General features: G+C 35.1%; 2 protein-coding genes and 1 long non-coding RNA gene across 6 annotated transcripts in view; 1 reads left to right on the top strand and 2 right to left on the bottom strand.

The window, feature by feature from the left end:
• Nucleotides 1–8,863, bottom strand: part of LOC114805180 (PRKR-interacting protein 1 homolog) — a 44,977-nt gene extending 36,114 nt beyond the window's left edge. The window contains exons 1-2 of one of the 2 annotated variants that reach the window (XM_054235033.1): nt 8,359–8,863; nt 1,594–8,302 (exon numbers count right to left, since the gene is read on the bottom strand). In XM_054235033.1, the coding sequence (XP_054091008.1) occupies nt 7,067–8,302; nt 8,359–8,481 (1,359 nt within the window). In that variant the 5' untranslated portion in view covers nt 8,482–8,863 and the 3' untranslated portion in view covers nt 1,594–7,066. Of the gene's footprint in view, nt 1–1,593; nt 8,303–8,358 lie in introns of those variants that run through there. The other variant, XM_054235034.1, reaches the window with a different exon arrangement.
• Nucleotides 1–10,335, bottom strand: part of LOC114805273 (PRKR-interacting protein 1 homolog) — a 52,008-nt gene extending 41,673 nt beyond the window's left edge. Inside the window, exon 1 of the mRNA XM_054235035.1 lies at nt 9,990–10,335. Coding sequence (XP_054091010.1) covers nt 9,990–10,091 — 102 coding nt within the window. The 5' untranslated portion in view covers nt 10,092–10,335. The remainder of the gene's footprint in view (nt 1–9,989) is intronic.
• On the top strand, nt 9,258–12,305 carry LOC128922851 (uncharacterized). 3 transcript variants are annotated; one of them, XR_008472047.1, is made up of 5 exons: nt 10,109–10,250; nt 10,347–10,856; nt 10,916–11,163; nt 11,429–11,869; nt 11,931–12,305. It is a non-coding gene; the product is annotated as an uncharacterized LOC128922851 (long non-coding RNA). The 3 variants fall into 3 exon arrangements; XR_008472046.1 differs by lacking the exon at nt 10,109–10,250 and adding an exon at nt 9,258–9,510 and having other exon boundaries at nt 10,916–11,869; XR_008472045.1 differs by having other exon boundaries at nt 10,916–11,869.
• The last annotated feature ends 13,769 nt before the right edge of the window (nt 12,306–26,074 follow it).

Raw genomic sequence — 26,074 nt, 5'->3', positions numbered from 1 at the left:
TCTAGTACTAGTGAAATTATGAAAACTCCTAAAGAAAAAAAAACCAAAAAAAACCTCACATCATATGCGCCGCCTACAGTTCCAGGCCACACGGGGAATTTGACATTTGTCACTCTTCCTCCAGCCTTTGTACGATTGCAAAAATTGTTAAACTATTCAATTCTATATGCATACATATTAAACTGTTGCACAAGCACCTTACACCTTGTTTCAAGTCATTCGTTCATTTAACATGACAATGCAAAGTTTTGCTCTCAGCGAACAAATCAAATCAATAACACACTCAGAGCAGCAAAAGTAAATGCTTGCATGACATATTTCCCACCAAGCGATGTTGCTTCAAAACATTACTGTCGGAGAAGGCACCAAACTTTCATTGACTATGAAAGGCAATGAAAATCAAGCCTATGACAACGCATGCAATAAAACACTTCGTAATACATGTCAACACACATTGTTGTTATTTTTATGTTAAAATGTAAATTATTTTATAAAAGCATTAATTTTAATAATATCTTTACACATAAAAGTACTGTTTCTTTTAGTATTAATGAATTTACATGCTTTATTTGCATGCATAAACATGTTTACTCCACATAGAGAACGAGCATTTAGAGCAAGTGCATGCGGCACTCGTTGCTTTTTCGCTATGCAAGAAAGGCAATGTTTTGTTTTAATTGAATTTAATTGAATTGTTGTCGTAAATACGAACAAGTGTTGCTTTGTTTGCTTATGTCTTTTGGTGTTCGTTGCTATTTAGGTTCGCTGCTTATCAGAGAGCAGCTTCGGGTATGTTCGAGTCTGTTCAATCACACTATCTTAAATTCGGTACGAGTGTTGTGCTGAACAAGCGACGAGCGACATCTATCAAATATTAAAATACACGCGTTCTTAAGGACACGGATTTTTTGACAACAGCACGACTTCACGACAAAAGGGTTGAAGTCTTCGCTGTCGCCAAATTAGAAATGTTTCTAATTTTGCCGACGACAATGGCCGCTGTAGAGCTGCCACTAATATGTGAAATGTAAAATTATTCAAAGTTCTAACAATGAAATGAAAGGTTTAGTACGGCAACAATGAAATTGCTGTTTGATATGTCGCTGCCGTCTTCAAAATGTTCAAGACGCTGGCTTCAAAGCGACATTTGTGATCAGCCGTCGCTACGTCGTGTCGTCGTCTTTGTGTTCAGCACTTGTGTCGTCAAACACGTGTTCGATCGAGTTAGGAACCCGAAGCGAAAATAACGCAAACGAACTATCACGACTCTCCTAACTTCGAGTTCAAGCAGCAAACTTGAATTTTGTGTATATTATATTTTCGGATGTGTCGTACACGTGTTGATTGTGATCATCACACTAGAGCGGCACTCGAAGACCAAAGAATAATAGATAAACATATGTACACTCATATGTATGTATGTTGGCGTCGGGATGTCGCGTTCTGAGTTAGCATCGTTTGTTGAATAATTTGAATATTAGACGTACATAGTACATATTAAAAAATAATAATTAAATTTAAGAATAGGATTCACTCAAACCTTATTTCATTTATTAATTAACAAATCATAAATAAAAAATAAAAAAACAAACATTTCTTTGCACTTAAATATTTTAATTTTTTTTTTAAATCATAAATATCAGGAAAAAAATAATATAAATAAATAAAATATAATAAAATAAAAAGTAAACAAAACTACTAATCGTTGATAATCAATTCGCAATCATAGCATGACTGCCGATTACATACATACATATTGTAAAAATAGATCGCACATTACTTTGGTGATTTCATGTGCACTTGTGCAGCAGTTTAATACATATGTATATAGTGTAGTACGATAATACATGTATAAAGTAAATACAGTTGAACTTCCCTAACTCGAATCACCATAATGCACAAAATACTTCGAGTTAGAGAGACTTCCGAGTTACGGAAGGTAATCTGTATGAAATTTGACTTCTATTGCCAATTAACCCGGTACTGCCCAGAACTTTTTACGTTTCAGAGTCTTCTGAAATGAAATACACATATGTATTTTGAACGCCTGAACACGAAAATGAATTCGATTTTGCGATTAATTATATTCAATATATAAATTTTCAGGAAATGTGAAAAACCAGCGTAGTTTGAGAAATTTTCAAGTTATTTATGAAATTATAGGGATAAATTTTGCGTTACCATATGGTAATCGTGGGTTAATTTGGGTTAAAGAGTTCAAGTTAAGGAGAACTTCGAGTTATGGAAGTTCAACTGTATAATAATAAACAGCTAAATTACATGCTATTTTCAATAAAGGTATTATGAAATATAATTAATGATTTTGTTATAAAATTCGCATTTGGGATTTGGTATAACTACCCGAAAAAGCTGGAATAGTTGCAATCATCCGTGATTGTACCAAGACATTGCTAAATGATGAATGTATTGTGCAAGAAAGAGAGATCACACGTACGCAAGAGTTTCGGGTAATTTTGTTAATTAGCCCTTAAGAATCGCATTGGAACTTTCATAGAAACTGCGGATCGGCTTTGGTATAGTATCCCCCGATTTCAGGGTTGAAATAGTTATGGTTGGAAAGAGGAGTTCGATCTCCAGATTACGAATATATATAATTGAAAATTTCACATATTTTATGTTGCGATTTTTCGATTATTAGTTAATTTTTAATTTATATAATTCTCTTATTATACACTAACAATTCACTAAATTGTTTCCACATATTTATTTTATATCAATTAGTTTAATATTTGCTTTATATAAGCATTTCAATTTTTGCACTTTTTATATGCACAACAACCATAAAGTTGACAGATAATCTCTATTCCTCCTCCTTCCAACCATACCTATTTCAACCCTGAAATCGGGGGATACTATACTAAAATTTCCCAAAACTGCTAGTTCCGCTCCCTGGTTTTTCACCGAAGAATTTGCCGGTACCTGACTTGCAGGGTAGTGCGATATGCGATTTTTATAACTAATTTCTGTTTAAAAACCTTAAATAAATGTAAAATTTTAATATATTTAATTCAATGTTAAGTGTAATTTTCAATATGTTAAGTGAAAAACGTGAGAAAATTGGGGTCGGCTTTAGTATACCGTCCCACGATTTCGGGGTTAAAATGAATATGTGCAGATAGAGGAGGATCTCCAGATAACGAATATATATAATTATTACCGCCGCAAACTTATAGTTTCTGAGATATTTGTAATTAAAGATTTAAAATTAACAATTTTCAACACGTTATTTCTCACTGTATATTGAATTTTCCACATATATTTTGCACTTAAAATATATTTACGCTAACCAATTTGTTTTTACATATTTATTTTTAACAAATTATATCAAAATTTGCTGTAAATAAACATTTAAGTTTTTGCACAATTCTCTTCATTTTTACAATAAAAAAAGGGCTGCATTCTGACACAAAATAAGTGTTACTATATCACATATTTTGTAAACGAATTATAAGAATCACAATAAAAAGAAAGATTATATCCCAAATATAATGAGCAAAGTAGTTCTACGCGGAAGAACTTGTTATTCCACCACTTTGATAATCCCCGGTGTTGGCTCGACCAGGGTTATTTTTTTGAAGCGCGGAAGAACTAGTCATTTCCACCTCTTTGATAATCCCCGATGTTGGGGGGTGTTTACTTAATAACTATTTATAGGGTATTTGTTTTCTTCATTTTGGGGATTTTACTCATTTTGATTATTTTTATTCAATTGCATGTGGCAACACTTATGTTCTGTCATCTTGCAACCCTTTTGTTATTGTACAAATAAACAGAATTGTGCAAAAAGTTAAATGTTTATTTACAGCAAATTTTGATATAATTTGTTAAAAATTAATATGTAAAAACAAATTATTGAAGCGTAAATATATTTAAAGTGCAAAATATATGAATAAAATTCGATATACAGTGAGAAATAACGTGTTGAAAATTGTTAATTTTAAATTTTTAATTGCAAATATCTCAGAAACTATAAGTTTGCGGCGGTAATAATTATATATATTCGTTATCTGGAGATCCTCCTCTATCTGCACATATTCATTTTAACCCCGAAATCGTGGGACGGTATACTAAAGTTTTCCCATTTATTTTATAAAAATTATGACGAAAATAGCTGTAAATAAATATTTAACATTTTACACAAATATCTTAATTTCAACATTAACAAAAAGGGTTGCGGCTTGACAAGTAATAAGTGTTGCCATATCAGATATTTTGCAAACGAATGAGAAGAATCAAAATAAACAAATACCCCAATGCAGAAAACAAATGCCCATTAAAAAGATTGTATAAAGATAATATAAACAAAGTTTATGATATTAACTCTATATACTATAAGTAAGGGAAATGAAAAGTTCTTTCGTGTAGAAATACTTTCCGCGTTGGTGCCTTCGGCCGCGTTTCAAAAAAATAACCCTGGTCGAGCCAAAACCGGGAGTTATCAAAGAGGGTGAAATGTAAAGTTCTTTCGCTAAGAAATACTCCCTGCATTGGCGGCCTTCTGCCGCGCTTTAAAAAAATAACCCTGATCGGGCCATCACCGGGGGTTATCAAAGAAAAGGTAATACCGAAAGATTTTGCATTAGTCATAACACCATTATTTTATGGTTTATTTTATTTTTATTCTTTTAATTTTTGCAAAATATTTGATGTGGCAACACTATTTTTTAAACGAAGATTTGTGTAAAATGTTAAAAATTTATTTACAGCTATTTTCGTTATAATTTTTATGAAATAAATGGGAAAACTTTAGTATACCGTCCCCCGATTTCGGGGTTAAAATGAATATGGTCGGATAGAGGAGGATCTCCAGATTACGATATTACGATTAATATATATAATTAAAGCCTGGGATAGTATACTAAAGCCGACCCAAATAAATATGCAGAAACAAAGTGGTGAAATGTGTAAAATAAGTGGGCACGATTCCGATTACTATGGCGGTCGGGGTTTGACAACTCCGTATAAGAGGAGGCTCTCCAGAGCAGGAATATATATACATATTCTTGATTGGACTTATAGTTTTTAAAATATTCATGTTTAAAAGGCCATTTTTTTCTATAAGTAACACATGGAATTTCACACAGTGTAACACTATTTTTTCACAATTTTCACTTCACATATTGAAAATTAAACTATTAACATTCAATTTAATTCAAAATATAGATTTATTTAAGATTTTTTATGGAAAAATTACTTATTTTAAAATTTACTTAGCACACTAATAGCTGAAAAGGTTTCTGTGTTTACAATTATGTGGAAAACGAGCGTTGCCACATGTTAGATGATAGAGTTCTACGCGAAAAAAACTTTGGACACCCCGGTTTTGGCTCGATCAGGGTTATTTTTTAAAGCGCGGCCGAAGGCCACCAGTACAGAAAGGAGTTCTACGCGAAAACAACTTTAGACACTCCGGGTTTGGCTCGACCAGGGTTATTTTTTTAAAACGCGGCCTTCGACCCTGGTCGAGCCAAAACCGGGGTGTCTTAAAGTTTTAGTAGAACTCCTTCCTGCAATGGCGGCCTTCGGCCGCTCTTCAATAAAATTACCCTGGTCGAGCCAAAAACAGGTGTGTTCGAAGTTTTTTCGCGTAGAACTCCTTTCTGGTCAAGCCAATACAAGTGTTAGCAAAGGAATTTATGACTCTGACTTTAAAATTATATAATAAAAGTAAAATGTACATTTAATGCAACGCCTACAGTTTTATTTAATATATGTATATGAGGTGAAAAAAGTGCGTAAAATGTGTTTAAGTGTATTAAATTGTGTGAAATAGCTAGTTGAAAATTTTGATTTTTTATCTTTAAAGCGGAATATCTCGAAAACTAGGCGTCTGCGGTACCTATTACCCCATATATTTTTGAATCGGGAGGACGTCCTCTTTGCAACGGTGTAATCAGATCGCGGCGCCATAGTAATCGCGATTAATGCCAATAAGTGCATAATATTAATAAAATATTCAGTATATATTGTGAAAATTCAAGATAAAAATTGCACTTTTTCAAATACAAGTGCGAATATCTCGAAAACTATAAGTCAGCTGCAGCTATATATCTGTGTCCTTTTACCATAACATCTTAAGTCTTAAAATTGAGTTTTGAGATATTGGCGATTTCCTCTAAAATCTATTGTGTTGAAATTTAATGAGTTATTTTTAATCAAGGATAAAGCAAAACTATTCTTAAGACATTATATGCCGATTTTGAAAAAAATTTTAGTAAGAAGTATGTTTTATTCGTTGTTTTGTACATAAGATATTTTAAAATACGAAAAGTTAAGAAAAATCAAATCTTAATTTGACTTAAGATATTTTGTCAAAATGAATACTTCAGTTGGATAATACTTAAGTTGACATAAGAGCTTTTGCTAAAACTGAAACAAATAACTCATTCGATATAAGATTTTTGTATTTGTTTATTTTTAAAACAAGAAATTTATTCATAACAACATAAAAATATACAGCTTCATGTATTGTTTCTTAAATCATATTAATAAGTTCAACTCATAGTACAAAAAATCTGGTTTCAAAGCAAATTAAAGTATTAATTATTCATTAGTTTCATCAGCTTCTGTAAGATCTGGATGACAATCTAACTGTTCTTCTGATGCTAAGTTTATATAAAATGGCTTATACACTTCATCCACAAGAGGTAACATATCTAAAAGATCTTGTTTTTTTTTGTGCCAATTTTTAAAGGTGCGCCGTAGCATATTTTTAAAACTGTCATTCTCACGCAGTTTATTCCTCGTTTAGATATGTTTATCAATTTAAAAGGTTCTTCTTCATTTAAGGATTTTTTAAAATAAACATTTCCAGTTTCTTTGGTATATCTTAGCCATTTAATGTCGATCCAGCTATATTTTTCACCACTGTCATCTACTTTTCTCCATGTAAATAAATTCTTTGATGCATGTGCAAAGTCATATATGTTAGACTATGCCATTTCATTAACAACAAATTTTTTTGTTACGCCAATTGTTCTGATAAACTGGTACCAATCACGGGGATGGTGAATTTTGGTTGAAGTTAGTTTTTTCGTTTTTTCTATCAAAGCATGGTCGCTATCACATCTATAATGTCTACATTATTTTTAAATTGCATAAAAATTGCAAACATAGTTGCAATGAATGAATTTTTATTTTGTCCTGGACATGAATCACTGTATAAAACAACGTGCTTTGCATTGGTATTTAATGTTATTAAATGATCAAACACGCACGATGCTATTTCATTACCCCCTCTTTTTGCTATTGCTTCATGCCACATGTAGCATGAGGCCTGATTACTTGCACAATCATGCATAGTAAGATTAAAAGTCCACAAAGGCCTTTTGTAAAAAGAAAGTGAGGTTCTTAATAATGGTGTAGGAAGACACTGCTGTAGGTCAAAACACAACACTTTAAGTGTAGCATCAGCTAAAGCTCTCTGCTTATCATTTTTTTTAGCATCATAAGCTTTTTCTGCTAAATTTACATGTTTAGATTGCTCTAGTTGTAAAGAGTCCAATTCTTCGGGTTTAGCAACTTGTATTTTGCATTGGAGCAAATCACACTTATGACAAGTGTTAATTTTAGGTTTTTTAAATTTCAAGTTGAGTGTGCTAAACAATTGCGAAAATTTTGAAATTGAAACGGAGTAAGCGTATTTTTCACAATAGAGACGATGCATTTCATTCACAGATAAATCACTTGGCAAATAACGTTTTGATGTGTCCCTTCGAGTATAATGCGACTCATACGATGTGAAGCTTTTAATAAAATCTAAAATTTCATTCTCTTTTGCGATAGAAAGTTTTTTAGTGCATTTATGTTTTCCACGTCCATCGCCGATTACACGCCCATCAAGTTTTGCACTCACAACCGTTTTTATAGATTGTTCTGTCTCGGATAATGTGAATGTAAAGCATTTTTTGCATACTGCGATTTTATTACTACCAACTTCCAGGAAATAATTGTTTGTATAAGGTCTTATCCTTGGTTTTAAGTCATGTTTAGCCTTTTTTACTGTTTTTGTTTCTTCAACTTCAATTAAGCCACCAAATGTTTTGCGTAAATTGTATGAGCCTAGTTCCCAGTACTGTGTGTGTATATATTGCTGTTCTTCAAAAGTGATTCTATCTACGCATTTCTTTCTGCACGGTTCCAACCTGCGCACTGCACGTGCCTGAACGACCTTACCAGCGCTTGAGGTGTAACTTTGCCCTTTATTCCTGGAATCTTTTGCATCTTTCTTTGAATATTTTTCTGTTTCCACTTTATTTGCAACACTTATAATAGAGTTTTCCTAATATTAAGTTTTTATTAAAATCACTTTATAAATGTAATCACTATAAAACTTACATCATTATTTTCGGAACTGGAACTTGCTGCAGTACATCCACTTATATTAAAATTTGGATCAATAATGGAATCATCACTATCGAAATCTACATTGCTTATATTATTCAATAAATCACTTTCCATTTTTAAAGTTATTAGCACAACGACTTGTTTTCAACTGATCGCTTATGTGCGCAATAATGCGTTGTGAGCACGCATCCAAACAAACTTATGTTGAGTTAAAATGCCGTTATGTTCGAAGCGAATTATTGCATAACATTTTATGTAGACTTACGACAAAGATGACATGATACGAAACTCTCTCATTTTTCCTCAAACCGAATTCCCTGATCTCTCATTTTAAGTTGGTAGCAATGCGAGTTGAAGGAATTTTTGACAGAAAAGGCGGGATGCCAGAAGTAATACCGATAAAAGTATATGACAAAATCAGTGCGAAATATAATTTTAGGGAAATACACTGATAATATTAAACTGTGTGAAACTATTATTTTTGCTATTATTTGTTACAAATGATATCTAATATATCAAATGACATCATTATATTTAATATATTATATATTTTATGTTAATAAATTAATATATTTTGTTGCATGAATTTATAAAAAATCATGTTTTTATTTTCTTAATTATTTATAATTAGTATATAAATATATTTAAGTTAGTATATATATGATATAGGTCTAATAGGGAACAGAGCATTTAAAAATAATATCTAAAAGTTAAAATACCCAAAAGTTATTTCTAAAATGCCCAATTTATTTTTTTACATAGCGGGATCATTGTCAAATGTTATAAAAAATGTGGATTTTTACAGCGCTCTCTCAGAATAAAGAGTTTCGTATCATGTCATCTTTGCTTAAGATGTTTTGCAAAATGTAAGAAGTTCTGCCTTTGAATATTCGAGTTTTTGACATAAGTTTAAATGAAGAAACCTTTAACAACCAATAAAGCCTCATAAAGTTTAAGTTTACTTAAAATGTTTTAACGTATGTAATATTTTCAAAAATAAAAATAATAAAAATACAAAAGGCGATAACTTTCTTTAAAATTGGAATTTTTGAAATCGGATTGGACACAAATATGGACTATGAATAGGAGAACTAGAATATAACCTTTACTCGATTTTGACTTAAGTCGACTTAAGATGTTATGGTAAAACGACACAGATATATATATACATATATATATATTCTTAATCTGGAGAACCTTCTCTTTCCAACGATACCATTTTATTACCGAAAGCCTGGGATAGTATACTAAAGCCGACACAAATAAATATGCAGAAACAATGTGGGGAAATGTAAATGTAAAATAAGTGCATAATATTAATAAAATATTCTGTATATATTGTGAAAATTCGAGATAAAAGTTGCTCTTTTTTTCAATTTTAAGTGCAAATATCTCGAAAACTATAAGTCAGCTGCAGCTATATATATATATTCTTAATCTGGAGAACCTCCTCTTTCCAACGATACCTATTTTATTACCGAAAGCTTCGGATAGTATACTAAAGTTTTCCCCGTTATTTCTGTTGTGCACTTATAGGTGGGCCACATTGTTTGTATGTTTATTTCATATACATCAACAAAAAAAATAAATTTAATAAGAATCTAATTTGTGTATATATTTACCGGATTCATCATTAATTTTTGCAATTTTAATCTTTGCAAATCAGTTGCTGTCTTCACAACAGTTTGGTTTTTTAATCGTCCATTACTATCTTCAGAAATCATCACACTCTTTAAAATTATATTCAAACACCAAATTTGTCAAACTACTAAAAATGTAGAAAAATTCGCACCAGAACAAAGCAAAACATAACAATAGTAATCGATAGCTTGTCAAAATATCGAAATTCGCGGTTGCCAGAACGTCCGATTATATTGCCAAAGGTCAATTATATAACCTGGACGTTACACGTTCAAGAAAATGCTTTCAAGTTGCTATACACTCACTCTTTTTCTCGTCTTGCTTTCTTTTTTTTTCAGGCAAGAAGCGTTTCAAGTTGATGATCAGCTGAGTATAGAGTACTCCACTACTCAAATAACAGATATCAAAATTTTAAAATTAATCACGTATAAAGTTGAAATAAGTGAATAATTGCCTTTTACGAAATTGTACACAAACAGTGTATTTCATGGAACATGAATTTCCCGACGTATCTACAGGATAATTTAAAAATAAAGACTTATGAATCCATTTTGGCGATGGAAAGCAGTTTCCTTGGCGGCGGGAAAGAAGTAACACTATCTCCCTACTCGTTTAATGCTCTTCTCACTCTATTCAACTACATTTTACTTAAGTGGTCCCATTCTACGATAAAACGTATATTTGCCCCCTATTGGTCAAGTTTTGCCAACTAATAGCCTAGACAGACGGCAGAGTTAACCCCGATAAACTGCACTTTTAAACAGTTCCAAATATGTAGGTGACAGACGGCAGCAAAGCGAGTTATAAACTCCCATAAACAGCTGACTGGCAATAATATTTTCAGTTTGGTAAAATAAAATTGAATAGAAAGAAAATATTGCGGTTATTATTAGAACTTCCATTTTAGAAAAAATTAGCTATTTCATTGCATGCGTATGTTTTTGTTTACATTCAATTGAAAAACAGCTGTCAGAATTACATATTTTCATTCACAATATGTTAAAAGTTGCCATGTTTAACAATGTTGCCAACGAAAATGCCACGAACTCCCACTAACTCTCTAAAATTTTGAGGATTAAATGGGATTTATCAAACGGAGTTAACTGACATATACCACGTTTATGCTTCATTTCTACTCGGATATATTATACACGGGTAAGTTCAACCCACATGCATAAATACTTATTCACCACGAAAACGTTTTAACTCGGATGCATAAACGGATGTAGAGTTAATTTGAACGGCAAATCAGCTAATTTTGTTGACGCATACTGTTAAATTAAATATAATATTTTTCTGTTTGTTGATTATTAAATTTATTTGATTAAAATGGAGCAAAAGAAAAGAAATATTTGGTTAGACGAAGAAGTAGTTAATTTGATTGAAATAATAAAAGAAAAATCAATATTTAAATTGTTAGACGGTTAAGTCAAAAGAAATAAAAACGTATACGAGATGGTAGCAAAAGAGATGCAGAAAAAAGGTTATGTAGAAAATACAGCACAAGTTCGTGATAAGTTCAAAATTTAAAGAGGGACTATGTTAAAATTAAACGATGCAACACAAAAAGTGGAAGCCAACGACACTGTGGAAAATATTTTAATTTGCTGGATGACTTATTGGGACACCGACCATGTGTTACTGCGGATGGTGTAGACACATTTCTTGATGTGTCATGCGATGAATGGGAAACGGAAAACAACAACATATTTTATTTCAATAGTGGATTCAGAAACAATATATTTAGCAATACCGGAACTATGTTTTGACACGACAACAATGATCGAGACGATAACATCTAATGCTACTAATATTGATGAGCTAACACCACAATGTTCGAAATCCACATTCAAACATGCTGGTATAATTAGTATTTATTTGTAATCTTTAGTAGTTAAGTTATACTCATATTTTTATTTAAGGAAAAAACTCGTATCAAAAAGTTGTGGGCAAATTTTCGGAAGATTAGAAGGAGAATCAAAAAGAAATGCTGAATGATTTGAAAGTTCAAGTTGAACAATTTTTGAAAAGTATGGATCAACAAATTGAACGGGAGCGCGACATTTTAAACGAACATAGAGATGAAATATCCATAATGATGGAAAAAGACCGTGTTGAAATAATGAGTATGTTCGAATCAATGCTTGCAGCTATGCAACCCCCGACACATTCATCTTCAAATTAATTAAATAGTTTAAAATAAGAAATTTTAGATTTATATTATTTAAAAAACACACATGTACACTGATATGAATTAATGAAATTAAATGCGAGAGCGTCGTAATGTAAAATTATTATTAAGATAGTTTTTTAATTTATCTCATATTTGTTTGGGGTTCAAATTGTTTTCTTGAATAATTTGTAATGAAGTGCTGTCCTGAGGCTGGATATATTCATATTGCGTCCCGCCTTCATTTGACCAAATATTCAAATATTGTTGTTTGTTTTGTTCTACAAAGTTATGTAGTATCGCACATGCTAGTACTACTTTTGGAACGAAGTTAGGTGCTACGTCAATTCTTTTGCAAATAGCTCTCCACCGGCCTTTTAGCCTTCCATGCGAGGAGTCCTTAGAGGCTCTGGGAAAAGCTGACAATAAAATCAGTTTTGGACCTCCTCTGTGGAAGAAGAGGGGAGGTACTCATAAACACACACTTCCCTGGGAGTCAACAAACAGCAGTAGCGGAGGTTCAACCAGTAACGCAAACGAACGAACATGATTATTCCAGTCACATAGTAGACAAAAGGAAAATTATATACGCAATAAACAGTTTCTCGCCATTTAAAGCGGCAGGATCGGATGGTATAATACCTGTAATGCTGCAAAAGCTGGAAGAACCAATAGTTCAAAGGCTCAACAATATCTACAAGGCAAGCATTCAACTATCTTATATCCCAAGAAGTTGGAAAAGAATCAAAGTGGTCTTTCTTCCAAAACCAGGAAGAAGAACGCATGATAATGCTAAAGACTTCAGACCTATAAGCCTAACATCCTTCATGTTGAAGGTACTAGAAAGGCTAATAGATATACATATTAGATCAATCATGGCAGATAAATTATCGAAGTCCCAACATGCATACATGAAGGGTCGATCAACCGAAACTGCCCTTCATGATGTGATAAATGTAATTGAAAAATCGTTACATCACAAACAGTACACAATGGCTGCATTTCTTGATATAGAAGGAGCCTTTAATAATATAGAAATAAACACAATCATTAATTCACTGACACATGGCGGCATAAACGATATGGTGTGCAGATGGATACAGTCGATGCTTATTAATAGAAGGATAATAGCTTCAAACGGCGCTGCAACACGAAAGAGTTATGTAAGCAGGGGGACACCTCAAGGAGGAGTCCTCTCCCCACTCTTATGGGTGGTAGCGCTGAACGAAGTACTACTCCAACTCAATGAAGGAGGAGTAAAAACAGTAGCATACGCGGACGACATAGTGCTGATGGTATCAGGCATGTTTCCCTCAACAGTCAGCGAAATCATGGAAAGAGCCTTGAGAAAGTTAAACCTATGGGCCATAAATAACGGACTAGGTGTTAACCCCAATAAAACAGAACTGATGCTATTTACAAACAGAACAAAAATACCCCAATTTCATCTACCGGAGCTCAATGGTACACCTCTCTCTCTGTCACCCACAGCAAAATACTTAGGGATTGAGATAGACACCAAATTGAACTGGAAAATGAACATAGATAAAAGAACAAAGAAAGCATATATGGCCTACTACACCTGCAAGAGAATCGTCAGCAGGAACTGGGGCCTTAGGCCAAATATAATCATGGGGATGTACACTGCCGTCATCAGACCAATACTTACATATGGAGCTTTGGTCTGGTGGCCTGCATTAAAGAAACAATATAATATCCGGAAATTAAATGGACTACAAAGAGCAGCCTGCGTAGGAGTTACAGGTGCTTTAAGGTCCTGCCCGACCGAGGCACTTAATGTGCTTCTATACCAACTACCCATAGACATCCATATCCATAAAATAGCTGCATGCTCTGCCATAAGAATTAAGGAGCTAGGTGGATGGAAACAGAAAAACTATGGACATAGTGACATTCTGAACAGAGTTAAAGTAAATGCCAATAAATCAGATTTCATTATCCCGGAGTTGGACTTCAATAGGGGATTCCAGGTGAGGATACCCTCTAGACGAGAGTGGAGAAGAGGTATAATAAGGGAGGAAAATACTATATCAGTCTATACCGACGGGTCCAAAATGGACTGCGGAGTAGGCACAGGCGTATACTCCGATGATCTTAAAATTTCTCGCTCCTTCCGTCTACCGAACTTGGCTAGCATCTTCCAAGCGGAAGTACTGGGCATAGAGAAGGCCTGTGAAGTTCTATTAGCTAACTACCAGAGGATACAAAAAGCAATAATCTATACAGATAGTCAGGCGGCGCTCCTAGCTTTGTCGACGCCATTGACTAATTCCAGCGTAGTCCAAAACTGCAAGAAGGCATTGAGCACTCTGAAAGACAAAGTACAATTAGGCTTGGTCTGGGTTCCCGGCCATAGGAACATCTTCGGTAACGAAAAGGCAGACGAGTTGGCAAAAGCAGGAGCCGTTTTAGACGAATCCGAAGTTATGCCAATACCATGCCCGCTAGGAACAATCAAAAGAGAGCTCAACATACAATTTGAACAATTAGCAGAGAACAGATGGAAGAATACAACAAAATACAAAATAACTAAACAGATATGGCCAAAATACGATAAGACTAGATCTGGGGTATTATTAAATATGTCCAGGAAAAGTATTTTCAGACTCACAGCTACTCTAACGGGTCATTGGCCATTTGGAGAACATGCAATGAAAATGGGCATACCCTATAATAACATTTGTCGAGGCTGTGAACTAGAGGGGAATAAGGAAACAATATTCCACTTTCTCTCTGAATGTCCAGCCCTATCGCAGATCAGACACAGGACACTTGGAGAACATCAGGCAACAAGCCTTGAATGGATATCCACTAAAAGCATATCGGACATAAGTAGCTTCATCGAAAACACAAAGTGGTTTGAACGGAAAGATGAAACGGGAGAACAGTAAATGATAAGTTGGTGATGCAGCGTATCCACTTTTGACGTGGTTGTGGAAACCGTACATCGGCTCATTAAGTAATGCAGAAGAATCGTTTAATTGTTATCTAAGTAGTGCTCGGATTGTTGTAGAATATGCATTTGGAAGGCCAAAAGTAGTACTAGCATGTGCGATACTACATAACTTTGTAGAACAAAACAAACAACAATATTTGAATATTTGGTCAAATGAAGGCGGGACGCAATATGAATATATCCAGCCTCAGGGCAGCACTTCATTACAAATTATTCAAGAAAACAATTTGAACCCCAAACAAATGCGAGATAAATTAAAAAACTATCTTAATAATAATTTTACATTACGACGCTCTCGCATTTAATTTCATTAATTCATATCAGTGTACATGTGTGCTTTTTAAATAATATAAATCTAAAATTTCTTATTTTAAACTATTTAATTAATTTGAAGATGAATGTGTCGGGGGTTGCATAGCTGCAAGCATTGATTCGAACATACTCATTATTTCAACACGGTCTTTTTCCATCATTATGGATATTTCATCTCTATGTTCTTTTAAAATGTTTCAATTTTCAAAAATTGTTCATCTTGAACTTTCAAATCATTCAGCATTTCTTTTTGATTCTCCTTCTAATCTTCCGAAAATTTGCCCACAACTTTTTGATACGAATTTTTTCCTTAAATTAAAATATGAGTATATCTTAACTACTTAAGATTACAATTAAATACTAATTATACCAGCATGTTTGAATGTGGGTTTCGAACATTGTGGTGTTAGCTCATCAATATTAGTAGCATTAGATGTTATCGTCTAGATCATTGATGTCGTGTCAAAACATAGTTCCGGTATTGCTAAATATATTGTTTCTGAATCCACTATTGAAATAAAATATGTTGTTGTTTTCCGTTTCCCATTCATCGCATGACACATCAAGAAATGTGTCTACACCATCCGCAGTAACACATGGTCGGTGTCCCAATAAGTCATCCAGCAAATTAAAATATTTTCCACAGTGTCGTTGGCTTCCACTTTTTGTGTTGCATCATTTAATTTTAACATAGTCCCTCTTTAAATTTTTGAACTTATCACGAACTTGTACATAACCTTTTTTTACATAACCTTTTCTCTTTTGCTACCATCTCGTATACGTTTTTTTTTCTTTTGACTTTACCCTCTAACAATTTAAATATTGATTTTTCTTTTATTATTTCAATCAAATTAACTACTTCTTCGTCTAACCAAATACTTCTTTTCTTTTGCTCCATTTTAATCAAATAAATTTAATAATCAACAAACAGAAAAATATTATATTTAATTTAACAGTATCCGTCACAAAAATCAGCTGATTTGACGTTCAAATTAACTCTACATCCGTTTATACATCCGAGTTAACACGTTTACATACGTAAAGAAAATGTGTATATTCTATCCGAGTAAAACATTTAACTCGTGGTGAATAAGTGTTTATGCATGTGGGTTGAACTTACCCGTGTATAATATATCCGAGTAGAAATGAAGCATAAACGTAGTAATACAAAATCTTTTAAAATATTTTGTCAAAATTACTTTTCAAAAATAAATAAATGAAATGGAAAATAAAAAACTTTTTCACAAGTTTTTTTTTTCAAAACGCCAGGGCCATGTATCGCCGTATGCGACAGGCTTTTAAAAATATGATAAATTACAACTACTTCTGTTTTTTGTGCAGAAAATACATATTTTTGCCATTTTTTTGTAATTTTAAAAATTGCTTTCTCCATTACACATATGTAAATATTTATTGTTTAAATTTTTTTTGAAATATCTGATGCCTGTGAAACAAAGTTGTTATTTCAGTTTACTACAAATCGATGTGTGTCAATGTACGTAGTAAACACAATACCACAATACTACGTATATAGATATTTTAATTATTTCTATATTCCATATTTTTCAGGCATCGGATGATGTACAACAAATTACATCGGACTTTTGGAGTAGCAGTACATGCATATTTATTTTCGACGTGCTAAACACAAAGTCTCCTATAATGCCCTTGAATCTACACAATGGCTAGTTAACATAGTAACAGAGCCCGAAAAAACAATATTGTTTGAAGTTGTTTATCCTGATTCTAATTTGACTATGCAGGAACTATTAAGCTGAACTTACAATTTTTCATTTTCAATGATATGATTGTTAATTTATAAATTCTGAACGTTCGCAATAGCACTAAATTTATTAATTTCCCTGCAAGACGAGTAGAGTTACTTATCTTATGGAATATTGGATACCGGTAAAGAAAGCTTGTATTATTATTTTGGTCTCTTTTGTTCTAGCAGTAGGAAAAAAGTTACCATTTCTCCTCTTTTACGGCATGTCGGTGTGATTATCTTGCTCGCTCTCTCTCATTGATTTTGGTGCCAATGCTGCATATGTCTTTCTGCTCCAATTTTTTCTGTGTTTTGGAAAGGCATATGTCACTCTGTGGTTAGCAGAGCCCCCTGTAGTAGTTTTTTTTTTTAATCAGCCATCTGTCAGTGGAGACTGTTCGATTTATCATTTTTAGGGCAACCCTTTAATCACAGGTATTGGTCATTTGTTGGGTCACCGTTTCGTTACTTAAATTTCGTTCATTGGTCTTCATTCTATAGGTCACCTACTTTTCCGTTTAAAAATTAAAAATTGAAATTGTTTTATTTTTATTTATTTATTATAATTGTATGGTGTATTTACATTTATAAATTAGTATTGTATAATATTTTAAATTTTTAATAATCATTATAGATTAATTTTTAAATATTAGCATTTCAGTACAAAGTGAACTTTTTACAAACGTTTTTGCAGCTATTTATACATTGATTTATTATACATTTATATTTATACATTGACAAAATTTATATATTTTAAAAATAAAGTTAGTATTAATTATTAAATTTTAACTTTTTACATATTTCATATATAAATTTAGTATTAATTATTATTATTTGGGGGATGGGGTCATATGTAGAAGTTCACGCAAGTGAGGAAAGTTTCTGATTGCCATTCACTTGGGAGTGGCCAGGAACGATTCTTTTGCATATGACTCAAGCAGCTCACGACTTCCGGTTTTAGACCAAGTATCCCCTGGGTAGCTAACAGACATCCGTTTGGAGGCGAGCTAAAGTGAGAAGGCGAAGCCCGCTTGTGCGGTTGTGCGTAGGGCTTGGGACCCACCACATAAAAAAATCTCCCCAATGAAAACAAACACCGAGCCTCGGATGAGAAACCCCCCTTTTGATGACGACCCCTGCAAACGTACTAAGGATCATGATTTGAGGGCATGCACCTGGAATGTCCGGACTCTTAATTGGGAAGGTGCCTCTGCCCAGCTGGTTGATGTCCTAATACAACTAAAGGCTGACATCACCGCCGTCCAAGAAGTGCGATGGACGGGACAAGGACGGAAGAAGGTGGGTCCTTGTGACATCTACTACAGCGGCCATATAAAGGAGCGCAAATTCGGTGTTGGATTTGTGGTGGGAGAGAGACTACGTCGCCGAGTCCTGGCATTCACCCCGGTGGATGAACGTCTTGCCACAATCCGCATCAAAGCGAGGTTCTTCAACATATCGCTGATTTGCGCCCACGCCCCAACGGAAGAGAAGGACGATGTGACCAAAGATGCTTTCTATGAGCGCCTAGAACGCACCTATGAGCGCTGCCCCCGCCACGATGTCAAAATCGTGCTTGGCGATTTTAACGCCAGGGTGGGTAAGGAAGGTGTCTTTGGCACAACAGTCGGAAAATTCAGCCTCCATGACGAAACATCGCCAAACGGCCTGAGGCTGATCGACTTCGCTGGGGCCCGAAATATGGTTGTCTGTAGTACCAGATTCCAGCATAAAAAAATTCATCAAGCAACGTGGCTGTCCCCTGATCGAAACACGCGCAATCAAATCGATCACGTTGTGATAGACGGAAGACATGTCTCCAGTGTTTTAGACGTGCGTACGCTCCGAGGACCAAACATTGACTCGGACCATTATCTAGTAGCAGCAAAGATACGCACTCGCCTCTGTGCAGCAAAGAACGCCCGTCAACAAACACAAGGAAGGTTCGACGTCGAAAAGCTGCAATCACAACCGACAGCCGAACGATTTTCTACTCGACTTGCACTCCTTCTCTCTGAGAGCACTCATCAGCATCTCGATATAAGGGAGCTGTGGAACGGCATCTCAAACTCATTGCATACCGCTGCAGCCGAAACAATTGGTCTCCGGCAACGCCAAAAAACCAGTTGGTACGATGAGAATTGTCGTTCCGCAGTGGAGAGAAAACAGACTGCCTACCTCGCAACGTTGCGATCGACCACAACACGTTCGGGGTGGGATAGATATCGAGAACTGAAGAGGGAAGCGAGACGCATTTGCAGACGTAAAAAGAAAGAGGCCGAAATGCGTGAGTATGCTTGAAAAGCTGGCCGACATGGGTAATGCTCGAAAATTTTATGAAAAGATGAGGCGATTAACAGAAGGTTTCAAGACCGGAGCATTATCATGTAGGGACCGAGAAGGTAATCTGGTAACGGATGTCCAGAGCACACTGGGATTATGGAGGGAACACTTCTCCGACCTGCTCAATGGCAGTGAAAGTACAACACCAGGAGATGGCGAACCCGATTCCCCAATCGATGACGATGGAATAGATGTTCCATTACCCGACCATGAAGAAATTCGAATAGCAATTACCCGCTTGAAGAACAACAAAGCGGCGGGGGCCGATGGATTACCGGCCGAGCTAATACGGCGGCGAAGAACTGATAAGGTGCATGCATCAGCTTCTTTGTAGAATATGGTCGGAAGAAAGCATGCCTGACGATTGGAATCTTAGTGTGCTCTGCCCAATCCATAAGAAGGGAGACCCCACAATCTGCGCCAACTACCGTGGTATAAGTCTCCTCAATATCGCATATAAGGTTTTGTCGAGCGTATTGTGTGAAAGACTAAAGCCCACCGTCAACGAACTGATTGGACCTTATCAGTGTGGCTTTAGACCTGGAAAATCCACAATGGACCAGATATTCACCATGCGCCAAATCTTGGAAAAGACCCGAGAGAGAAGAATCGATACTCACCATCTTTTTATCGATTTTAAAGCTGCCTTCGATAGCACGAAAAGGAGCTGCCTTTATGCCGCGATGTCTGAATTTGGTATCCCTGCAAAACTAATACGGCTATGTAAGCTGACGTTGAGCAACACCAAAAGCTCCGTCAGGATCGGGAAGGACCTCTCCGAGAAGCGAAGCGTATGGGTCTGGTGGTGAATGAGGACAAGACGAAATATCTCCTGTCATCAAACAAACAGTCAGCGCACTCGCGTCTTGGCTCCCACGTCACTGTTGACAGTCATAACTTTGAAGTTGTAGATAATTTCGTTTATCTGGGAACCAGCATTAACAACACCAACAATGTCAGCCTTGAAATCCAACGCAGAATCACTCTTGCCAACAGGTGCTACTTTGAACTGAGTAGGCAATTGAAAAGTAAAGTCCTCTCTCGACGAACCAAAATCAAACTCTATAAGTCGCTCATTATTCCCGTCCTGATGTATGGCGCTGAAGCGTGGACGATGACAACATCCGATGAGACGACTCTTGGGGTTTTCGAGAGAAAGGTTTTGCGCAAGATTTATGGTCCTCTAAACATTGGCAACGGCGAATACCGCAGACGATGGAACGATGAGCTGTACGATTTATACGACGACATTGACATAGTTCAGCGAATAAAAAAGACAGCGGCTACGCTGGCTAGGTCATGTTGTACGGATGGAAGAAAACACTCCAGCTCTGAAATTATTCGATGCAGTACCCGCTGGAGGAAGCCGCGGAAGAGGACGACCTCCACTCCGGTGGAAAGACCAAGTGCAAAGTGACCTGGCTTCACTTGGTGTTTCCAGTTGGCGCCAAAAAGCAAAAAGGAGGAATGAGTGGCGCGCTCTGGTGGATTCTGCTATAATCGCTTAAAGCGGTTCCTACGCCAAATATATATATATATATTAATTATTACATTTTTATTTTTCTTTGTTGTTGTTATACACTAGGAGTTTTCGAGAGAAAGGTTTTGCGGATTTATTGTCCCTTAAACATTGGCAACGGCGAATACCGCATAAGATGAAATGATGAGCTGTATGTGTTGTTCGACGACATAGACATAGTCCAGCGAATAAAAAGACAGCGGCTACGCGGGCTTGGTTAAGTTATTCGAATGGACGAAAGTGCCTCAGCTCTGAAAGTTTTCGATGCTGTACCCGCCGGTGGAAGCTGAGGAAGAGGGAGACCTCCACTCCGATGGAAGGACCAGGTGGAGAAGGACCTGTCTTCACTTGGTATTACCAATTGACAACTAACGCCTTTGTGTCTTCAATATCTGAAATGGATAATGAAAATATAAGTAATGGTAAAAAACAAACGTATATATATCTATATATATATATATATATATATATATACAAAAAATAAACAACTTTTTAACATCAAAATAAAAATTATTCTAAATAAATATTTTGGACCCAATGCAACAGATGCATTCTTGTACATACATACATACATATGTACATATGTATGTACATCTTAATACGCACTAACTCAACATGCACATATACGCATTTATATTTACCATGTTATTTTCCATTGTTTCTGCGTTGTTATACTATATTGCACCAGTGCTAAATCCAAAAACCTGAAATTATTTTAAATTACTACTTTGTATTATGTATTAAAAATATATGAAACATACCTCCACCAATTCCACCGTCACCTCCTTGCTCTTCCTTTCCTGTGCACACGCGTATAACTGGAATGAAATTATTTTAATTATAAAAACTAATAACAAAAACAACACAAATAACTCCATTTATAAATTCTAAAAATATCCAAAAACACTTAACAAAATAAAAGAAATATTTAAAACGCACTTACATCCATTCACTTAAAATTTTATTTTCAAATGAACAGGGGCCATGGCGGCGATTTTTGAACGGTTCATTGTATCTCTCCCTTGCACATACAAAAATTAGGGTTAAGGAATTTTGCTACTCTAACTACCGAGATTGCCACTTAACTACGAAATGTTAGCAATGTGTATGTATTGGTAAAAGCTGAAAAATTTTGCATGTGTAGTGGTGTATGAGTTAGCTCCGTCTTGTAGGGTTAATTGTAAAATATTGTTAAATTAGCATCTATATACAAATGATTGTGCAAATATTTCTTACATTAGTAATAGTAGTGAAATTTAATTTGTATTGTATTACAATACATAAAATCAATACCTAAAACTTTTGAGAAATTGTAAATTATAAAAATTTAATAATTAATACTAACTTTATATGTAAAATATTTAATTTTGTCAATATATAAATAATAGCCGCAAAAACGTTTGTAAAAATGAAAGTTTACTTGGCATTAAGTTGCTAATATTTAAAAATTAATCTATAATAATTATTAAAAATGTAAAACACTATACTAATGTATAAATGTAAGTACCACATGCAATTAAATAAATAAAAATAAAACAACAATTTAATTTTTTCATTCTTAAACGAAAAATTAGATGAGCTATAGAATGAAACCATGGAGACCATTGATCTAAATTTAAGTAACGAAACGTTGACTCAACAAATGGCCAATACATTTAGTTCCTGTGACTAACGGGTGACCCTGAAAATGATAAATCGAATAATCTGATAGATGGCTGATTAAATAAAAAATTACTACAGAGGGCTCTATTAACCACAGAATGACATATGACTTTCCAAAACAATAGAAAAATTAGAGCAAAAAGACATATGCAGGATTTGCACCAAAATCAATGAGAGAGAGCGAGCAAGATAATCACACACCGACATGCCGTAAAAGAGGAGAAATGGTAACTTTTTTCCTGCTGCTAAAACAAGAGAGACCAATAAAATAATACAAGCTGTTTTTACTGGTAACCAATACAACATAAGATAAGTAGCTCTAAACCAGTGGTCGGCACGAGAGAAATTTTGACTGTGTAGGTGAACACGAAATAAAGGATACCCAGTGAGAACTCTGTAACCATCTATTTTGAGAATGTTTTCAATATTTTAATAAAACATGAATTTTTGTACTCATTTATTCATTTTAGTTATTTTATTATTTAAACAAATATATTAGATCAAAAAAGCATTAACTTTTCTGTCTTTAAATAGCTTAAAACCATATATATAATACATAACATAAAACGACATTCATAAAAGTAGGCATTTCTGGCAGGGCACTTATGCAAAGTGCCATAGCCATGCGCGATGTTTACTCGTTGCTGGTTCCAAAGATAACATGATACGAAACTCTTTCATTCGAGAGAGAGCTGCATTTTTTATAACATTTGGCAGTGGTGCCACTGGGGGAAATAATAAGTTAGGAGATTTTTATTCGATTACTTGGGTATTTATTGGTTTGCAATTTACGCTTTATAGAGACTTCTTAACCAATATAACCAATATTAAATATATATTTTAAGATAAACAATAAACATCTATATCAATTATAAATAAAAATTACTGTGTAGCCATTAATGTGTGACTTTTATTTGACAATCCAGTGATCGAACTCAGGGTAGAGTTTAAGAGTAAACGACAGATTTTGGAAATCCGTTACAATTGGTGTCAGAAGTGGGATTGACAAATAAAATTCCAGGGAGATAATGGTTAATTTCAACGAATTAAGGATACCACAACTCAAAAGGGAGTTGGAACAACGAGGCTTAGCAACGAATGGCTTGAAATCCAAATTACAAGCCCGGTTAAGAGAGGCAATGGAAGAAGAAAACATCAACGTGGAAAAATATGTTATCAAATCGACGTGGGAGGAATGGCTAATGGATTTAGAAGAAATGAAAAGAACAGAAAACCTCTCAAAACCTGTAGACTCGAACACGTTTGTGTCCCTAATGTCGCAGATTGGGGACCATATGCGTAGCCAATTTAAGAGGACATGGTCTAGTATGTCACCGGAAATTACATTACAGTCAAAAGAGCAGGAGGAAAGTCCATCGAATGAGGAGGAACTTAAATCAATGGATGAGACTTCAAATAAAGCGGATGTGTCAACACAGCTGGAAAAGCATAAAGAAATTGTGTTAACACAGACCGAAGCGAATGATGCGCGTATGCCAAAGGCTTTGGAAGCGCATGGGCAGGTTTTGACAGCACTGTTGGAGTCGAATGGGGTGAAAGAGGAGGAGGATGAGTCAATGGATGTGGTCTCAAATAGAGCAGAGGTGTCAACACAACTGGAAGTACATGGAGAGAATATGTCCACACAGTTGGAAGCGAATCAGATGTATATGTTAAGACCTTTAGAAGCGCATGAAGAGATTTTGTTAACACAATTGGAAGTGAATGGGATGTCCTCACAGTTGAAAGAGGAGGAGTCGATGGAGGTGACCTTACAAAGGGAAGAGGAGTCAGCACAGCTGGAAGTACATGGAGAGGGTATACCATCGCAGGTTTCGGCACAGGTGTCGACACAGTTGAAGGAACAGGAGGTACATAAATCGACGCAGGTGATCCCAGAGGAGACAGACGTGTTATGGACAAAAGATTGTGATCTGAAGGAAGAAGACTCTCAACAACATGAGCCTCCAGGTGTGAAACGTCCAAAGAAAGAAGAACGTCCAATCGCAAAGGTACAGTGCAAAAGTTTCAAGTTAGTGGCTGGTTGCTTATATCGGGTACGGAAAAGTAAAGAAGGACAAATCTCCCGATCTTTCATGGTTGGTCGGAATGAGAGATTACCTAAAGTTCGCTACGAGATGCACAAAGGTCCAAGTGAAGTGCACATAAGAATCACGGAAACCTTGGGAAGGTTGAGGAACTAGTTTTGTTGGGTTGGTTGTCGTAAATCAATGGGAGATTGCATTGCAAATGAGGTGTCGAGTTCCAAGAGACATGGTCAGATGAAGCAGTACAGTTCGGGAACGCTATTTGAGCAATTTGCCATGGTTGTAGCTGGTCCATTACCTACCAGCAGATCGGGAAACAGGAGTGGTTTGATGGCTTGGACGGAGAAATACCCAATTCGAAGCCAAGAGACTGACGAGATGGTGGACATAGACATCAAAAGTTTGGAGATGTGTCAGAAGCAATGTGTCCGGAAAATATGTGAAGCAGCATCACATCCACGATCCGATATCATGGTGGAAAGATTCATCCGAAATTTGGAAGAGCATTTTAGAAAGCTGGTGGACAGGTATCGTCATAGATACAGAGGATCTCCATATATCCATGCTCCTGGAATCAACGGCGTAGACCACTGCGAGGATAATTTTTGGTTACTGATTGATTTAAAGTTTAGGATTAATGCCAATGGAGAAAGAAACGCTAAGGAGGACAACAGTGTCCTAGAAGACGAGATGAAAGGAAGAAATGCTAAGCGTTTGGTTCTGGAAGTATGTCTATTCGGGACGATCAGACTTAAGTGGAGGGCAGTGTAACGAAAATGGCACCAGAACAAACTAGAATAGACAATCGAAATCGATAACTTGCCAGATCTATCTAGACATCGATATTCGTAGTTGCCAGAATGTTCGAGTGACGATAACATGCTAGCAATCGACTATATAAGGGCTGCCGGCCTGGCAGCAACACACAGTTCTAATAAGAGAGTTGTCGAGTGAGGACAATTCTAAGGAGAGAGTTGTCGAGTAAAGTGTAAACAAGCTATAAGTTAGAGTATTGAGTAATAAAGTGTTAAGTCATAAGGAATTATAAATAAAGATTAGTGTGTAGCCATTAATGTGTGACTTTTATTTGACAATCCAGTGATCGAACTCAGGGTAGAGTTTAAGAGTAAACGACAGATTTTGGAAATCCGTTAAAATATATTACTTTGGTACAAATAGCCAATAGTGCTTCTTAAATAATATATGTACATATATTAACTCCACTTAAATTAAAGTTGATAGTAATTCAAAAATCACAAATAAACTTATA

The sequence above is a fragment of the Zeugodacus cucurbitae genome, chromosome 6 (genome assembly GCF_028554725.1).
Source record: "Zeugodacus cucurbitae isolate PBARC_wt_2022May chromosome 6, idZeuCucr1.2, whole genome shotgun sequence".
NCBI lineage: Eukaryota > Metazoa > Arthropoda > Insecta > Diptera > Tephritidae > Zeugodacus > Zeugodacus cucurbitae.
This window is presented reverse-complemented; position numbering and strand designations above follow the sequence as displayed.